Genomic DNA, 6,376 nt, shown 5'->3' with positions numbered 1-6,376 from the left:
GGAGAGAAGGAGAGAAAGAAGGATGTCCGGGGGAGCCCGAGAGGTACTGTCACTGCTGTAAGGGCGATGCTTTTAAGCTCCAAAACCTCTAGAACAACGGTCGGCAACCTTTTTGGCCGTGAGAGCCATAAACGCCTGCGGAAGGAGGAGGATGGAGGCGGAAGGCGCTGCAATATGGGGCACATCCTGGGGCTCTGCCCCAGATAAGGCTCGAGAGCCATACGTTGCCGACCCCTGCTCTAGAAGCTGCTCTCTGTGGCGTGAGTGCCCCAACTGGCTCCTCATGGACTATGTATTCCCTCCTGACAGGAAACAGGAGCTCGCTCCAACAGCCAGGCTCAAGGAGAGATTCACCCACCAGGCCACGCTCACTGCCTCCTCGCTCAGTCAGGAGGAGGAACTTGGCACCGATTGTCCAAGCCTTGACTTGGCTCCTGAGTACGAAGGTGTCTGGGTAATATGAAGTGTTAATTCAAGGCTAGAGGGGGCCTGGGCACCCCTGGAAAGAGCTGTCCCTTCTCCCCCCTCCCCTTCTGGGCCTGGGGTACTTGGTGAGAAAAGGTAAGTTGAGGCAGGCACGCAGCCACTTACCTATAAGCAGCCAAAAGCTCCTTGGTCTTGCGGCCTTCCAAGGAAGCCACGTGTTGTTCTAGAGCCTCAAATAGGCTGCTCGGGGCCTAGAGGGAGAGACCTGAGAACTCACCACAGCGGGGCCGGGGCCGGGGCCGCTGGGAAGGACGGAGCCCCACCCATCCTTCTACACATGGCAGTGAGACACCCCGGAAGGGGTCGGTCTCCCCAGGGCCCTGGTAGATGCTCCCCTGCTTGCCTGCATGCCTCAGGGAGTTGGGACTGGCAGGCCTGACGAGGCCACACGGGCAACAAGGGTTAGTGCTGTCCTCTCACTACAGGCTCATTGCCCCCGAGGGCAGCCAGGAGGCTCAGTGGACAGACAGCCAGGCCCAGGGACAAGAGGTCCTGGGTCCCAATCTGGCCTCAGCCACTGCCTGCCTGTGTGACCGTGGGCGAGTCACTTAACCCCACTGCCTAGGCCTTTATTAGTCTTCTGCCTTGGAACCAATACTTCGAATCAATCTGAAAGCAGAAGCTATGGGTTTCGGTACTAACGAACACTAATTGCCCCGATAACCGCTGGGTACATTATGATGCAAATTTAATAACGGTAACAAGTGACAGAGCAGCTCTTTAGAGTCTCAATCCCGTGAGCCTCACACCAACCCTGGGAAGGGAGGTACCGTTATTATTATCCACATTTTACAGATCAGGAAACTGAGGCAGGGAGAAGCCAGGTGGCTTGCTCAGGGTCACACAGCTAAGAAATGTCTCTGGCCAGATTTGAACTCAGGACTTCTACCTCCAGGTGGAGCCCTCTGGTGCCCCCTCAAAGCAGTGTTATAGGATTTCTGCCCTAATACATGGCCAACCAAGAAGCAGCTTTGGTAACATGAGCATCAGGAAGGCTTCAGTTCAAATCCCACCTCTGACCCCTAATGGCTGAGAGACCTGGGACAGGGCACAGCAGGGCACGAGCTGCAATAGCAAAGGGCCTTTCCTCACTGGGAGTTCCGCATACCAATGGAGAGACTGAAAAGGGGACCGACTGACGAGCATGAACCCCAAGAGTGCCCATTCATCTACCATGCTTGGGCCTGAAGGATATTCGCCAGAACTGCAGCCCCACCCCGTCTGCACAAACTCATCTGCTACTCTGGGCCGCTACGCTGGGACCCGAGGGATTCTCGGAAAGCAAGTGACTAAATCGAGCGCTGCCACCAGATGTCTGGGGGTACCGGGCTAAATGCACACCAAGACAAGGCCACTGACCTGCGTGAGATCTGGAATATCGGCCTGATCGATCCCCACTTGCTAGATTTGTGAGGGAGGCAAGAGAAAAAGATGGATCATGACCCACTGGAGGAAGGTTGGCCCCAGGGCTCTTCCCTTTTGTCCCCCACACCCAGCACCATCCAAAGCAGTCCAAAGAGGGTTTCTGATGCAAAGGGCGGCCCACTTCACTCCCTGGCCCTCCTCACTGTGAACCTTGGGGTTCAAATACAAACTTCTCTCTCTTGGGATTTGCAGCCCCTCTGGTCCTGTTGGAACCTCTCTCTCGGGCCTCTGTGCCTCATTCCGTGTGGGCTGCTGCCCCGCTTTTGCCTCCTCCCATCTCCTACACCTTGTCGGGGCCTTTACATGCCATGCCCCTTAGCCAGAGTGCTCTCCCTCCTCGAACCTGCCTTCTACCGTCCCCGGCTCCTTTCGAGACTCCGCTGAGCCAAAAGGCCTTTCCCGCCTCCCCTCCCCATCATCGACGCCCTCCTGAGGCGCTTGGTATTTTGGGTGAAGCGTGCAGCTTCCCCGAGTGGACTCATTTGGGTTCCCGGCCCCTGGCGCCCGCAGCCCTTGACCCAGAGCCTGGTGGAGGGGAACTGTGGAATCGGGGTCACCGTCCCAGTAAGATTCCTCTAGTGGCCAAAGTTAAGGCTGGCTAGACCTCAGTGCCTGTGTGGAAGTCAAAGCCCCACAGGGCAACTGAGCCCTCCCGGCAGGCAGGCTTGGACTCTCTGGGGGAGGAAGTGCCGCCACAGGATCCTGGCGTGGCAAAGATCATGGGCACGACGCCTGACGAGGCCAGGCCGACCCCGGACGGAAACGGATGGGGCCTCCAGCCGGCCGGTCCCCCGCTGCCGGGCTCGGCCACTCGGCTATGTGCGGCCCACTGCCTTTTTTGTCTCTCTGGGCAGGGGAGAGCGAGATGTGGAAGTGGAGGGGCTCTACAAGTCTCAGTCTGACACGATTTTTCTAAAAGCAAGGAATTCAACAGTGAACGTTGGGGGGGGGGGGCCAATGCCAATGGCTGACACATATGAGCTCCTCTGCTCCCCACGGCCACCCCATGGGAGCGGGCACCACAAAGGTTCGTACCCTCCGTTTAGAGCCAGAGAAATCGAGGCCACGGAGCAGGGCTGCCAGGGATGGGAGAGGGGGGCGGGTCTGGGCGGGATCTGCCGCCAGCTATGGGAACAGGAACGGGAACAGAGAGAATGGTGAAGGGCTCTCACCACGTTACCTCGGCAACTTTCAAGAACTCTGACAATTTGGCCATTCTTCCCAGAAACTTCTTGTAGCTCTCCAGGCCTTCTTTGCACTGGTTCTTCTTCATGTCAAAGTACTTCTCTGGAACAAAGAGACAAAAGGCCCCTCACCCTCAGCCCTGGCAGCCAGAAAGAAGAGGCCTGGGAAAACCCTGAGCAAGGACTGAGGCAAAGGGTCGTGCCTGAGGTGCCCTTCCCTTGCACGGAGCTTCCTTAAAGGAATCCCGGAGGGGTGAGAAGGGACAGCCCATTTCTGCCCGCCACTGTCCCGGGCCCCCCTCGCCTCAGGCCCCCGCTTGGATGGGAAGCAAGCCAAACGTGATTCTTTTGTGGCCAAACAGGCCCAGGCCTAGATGGACCCAGGGCCATCCTCTAGGGCGGGGGCCGGCCACCTTTTTGGCCGGGAGAGCCATAAACGCCACATTTTTTAATTTAACATGTCATCTCGTGAGAGCGCACCCAGTGCCGCTCCTGTAAAAAATGGCCTTTATGGCTCCTGCCGAAAGAGCCAGACCCCTGCTCTATGGCCACATGGCCCCCGAGGCCCCTGACGTGATGGAGGGCAAGGAGCGGGCAGGTATCCAGGGCAGGGCTGGGAGCTGCTTCATCGTCTGGCCCTCTGGCTGTCCGGCCTCTAATGCTGAAAACACGGACAGCCCAAGAGTAAGTCTGGCCCCAGGGTCCAACTGCTAGGAGATGAGCAATTTCGCTCGGTCCCTAAGGAAAAGGAAGAGCCGGGTCTGGCCCTTGGAAGGCCGGCTTCGGGCCCTCCCTGCCTGCCTGCCTGCCTGCCTGCTGGGGAGCCCCCGAGGATGGGCAGGAGTGTGTCAACGTGACCGAGTCACACCTCGGGGCTTGGCAAAGCTCCCCTCTGTCCACGAGCAAAGGCCTTGGCAACCTCTGGGGAGCTCGGCTTCCACCAACCCAGGGGGGAATGGCCTTGAAGAAAGGGGATCCAATGGGAGCTTGAGGACTTCTAAAAGCAGCTGCCTCCCTCCCTCCCTCCCTCCCTCTCCGCCCTGACCCTGCTGGACAGGAGCAACATACCAAGCAGGTTGATAATCCCTTCATTGTAGGCCGCGAAGAGCCGGATGGAATCCTTAAAGAGGTGCATGAAGGCTGAGCTGATGACACCATTGGTGAGTTCGTTGGGGTGTGCCTGTAGAGATGGGGGGAGCTGATGGGCAGGAGGGGATCGACCAGAGCTTCCTTCCCTCATCTCCATTTGCAAGCAGACAGGAGACGGCCCAGAAGACCCATCCGGGAGGGGAGGAGAGACGGGCCCACCAGGGAATGGGGGTGGGGCTCACGCAGGGTCAGGACAAGTCTTTGGGAGAGCAACATGGACTTGGGCAAAGCGAATGGCAATGATGACCACTGTGGGCCCATTACTTGGCCTGGAACCCCAAGGAGGCCCCCGATCAAAAGAAATGCACCCACAAAAACAGGGCAGTGCTTTTGGGGGTAGCCAAAAACTGGGAGCAAAATGGATGTCCATTGTTGGGGGAGTGGCTAAACACAGCGCGAGCAGCCTGGAAAGAATGAGGTGGAGGGAAATGAGCAGGGCCCATGGGACAGCACGCACGCCCCACGAGAACGCAGGGGAACTGGGGAGAAGGCTGTGGAACCGGGCACACTGTCCGATTCTTTCAGCAGATCAAGCTGTTACGCTGACTTCCTTAAAGGCGGGGGGGGGGGGGGGGAGCGCCTGGGGTCAGATGGGGCCTCAGACACTTCCTAGCCACGTGACGCTGACCAGGTCACCACAAACTGCCCAGCCCTCACTGCTCTTCTGCCTTAGAACCAATACACAGTGTTGATTCTAAGATGGAAGGCTGGAGGGTTTTGAAAAGATGTCTGTCTCTGTTCTACGGGCTGGCCAGGCGAGGGCCTCCCAGGGAGAAACTGAGGCAAGGTGAAAGCAAAAGGAAGCGATCCGGAGGTATTTTTAAACAGAAAATTCTCACGTCAAAATCAAGCAGCACGTCAAGCTGGTTCTGAATAACCGGGAGGGTTTTTAAGAGCTTGTCGGTCCCCATGGTCCTCATGACTCCGTCAGACCTGCAAAGGCAAATCACGCATGTAAAGAGCTAACCCGGACATACGAGCACACCTACCGCTCCGAAGGGCAGACGCCTCCCTGGGGGGAACCTCCCCTCCGGCCCAGGTGGCGAAGCCTCAGCGCTTCAGCAGAGACATTTGCCGCCACGGAGACTGGCGCGCCACCTGCCACGGGGCCTGGGCGAGGGGCCTCTCGGAAGTGAGCATCAGGCCTAGGCCTCGCTCACGTGGGAGGACCCTCTGAGGTGAGGACTTCTGGCCTGAAGCCAGGGAGGGCCCTCACAGGCCCCACTGAAGGCCAGAGGAGAGCCACACAGGCCAAAGGAACACGAACCAGTCACATGGCTCCGTTTTCTCTCTTAAACCCGAAACATGCTTACTGACCCTCTCTTCATTTTGGTGAAGTCAACGGCTACCAGTCTATAGGAAAGGGCCTTCTCGTTCAAGTATCTGCTGTAGCGCCGGATGAAGGTGGACATGTCGTAACCTAAACACGGAGACAGCTGCGGTTATCATCTCTGCTTCCGGCCCGCTAGAGACAAGTTCCGCGCCAGCAGCCAGTCCTCGCCCCGGGGATGGGCGGGCACCCCCTCCCTGCTGGAATAACTGTCAGAGAAAGGCTCCCTTGGAAAGCCCCGCAAAGCCTTGAGATCTTCCTGGGGCCGCCAGTGACCCCGCGGAGCTTGGAAGAGGCGAGTCACGCAGGACGACGCCCGAGCCCATCTGAGCTGAGCCTTGGAGCCCCAGCAAGCCACTGTGGCCGGATGCCGGGCCCCAGTCTGCCCTCTCGGGCCACGATCCTTTCACCCGACCCCGCTGGCAGACCCATGGATGGGCGGGACTGCTCGTCGCCTGCGGCCTCGGCGATGCCCCCAGCGACTACGAGAGCCAGGAGGAGCCGTTCTTTTTCCAACCGAGCCATCGCTTTTTCGTTTTGAAAATGAACGAGCCTGGCACTCTCTCTTCTACAAAGCAAAATTGCTATTTCGAGACAGACAGACAGACAGACAGACACGCTTCGAGCAGCAGCCTTGGAGCTCAGGAACCTAGTCACCTAGTGATCAGCACTGACCAACCAGCTTGGAGCGTTTGTCTGGAGGACCGATGGATGTCTACTGCCTCGGGCCCCTCGAGGGCCAAGGTCTCCCCGGTAGGTGGCCAGGCAGCTTCTGCTAGAAGCCCTTCGGGCTGCCCTCTGC

General features: G+C 58.5%; 1 protein-coding gene across 1 annotated transcript; it reads right to left on the bottom strand.

The window, feature by feature from the left end:
- Nucleotides 1-591: 591 nt before the first annotated feature.
- Nucleotides 592-6,099, bottom strand: LOC123255081 (phosphatidylinositol-binding clathrin assembly protein-like; the record flags this gene model as incomplete). Its single annotated transcript, XM_044683938.1, has 7 exons — nucleotides 5,985-6,099; nucleotides 5,562-5,664; nucleotides 5,084-5,177; nucleotides 4,164-4,275; nucleotides 3,092-3,198; nucleotides 1,846-1,887; nucleotides 592-677 (listed from the first exon to the last, which is right to left on the bottom strand). Coding segments are annotated over exons 1-7 (659 nt in total), but the record flags the coding sequence as incomplete, so codon positions are not given.
- Nucleotides 6,100-6,376: the final 277 nt, after the last annotated feature.

Source organism: Gracilinanus agilis, unplaced genomic scaffold (assembly GCF_016433145.1).
Source record: "Gracilinanus agilis isolate LMUSP501 unplaced genomic scaffold, AgileGrace unplaced_scaffold38928, whole genome shotgun sequence".
Taxonomy (NCBI): Eukaryota; Metazoa; Chordata; class Mammalia; order Didelphimorphia; family Didelphidae; genus Gracilinanus; species Gracilinanus agilis.
The sequence above is the reverse complement of the archived record's forward strand: the minus strand, read 5'-3'. Positions and strand labels throughout refer to the sequence as shown.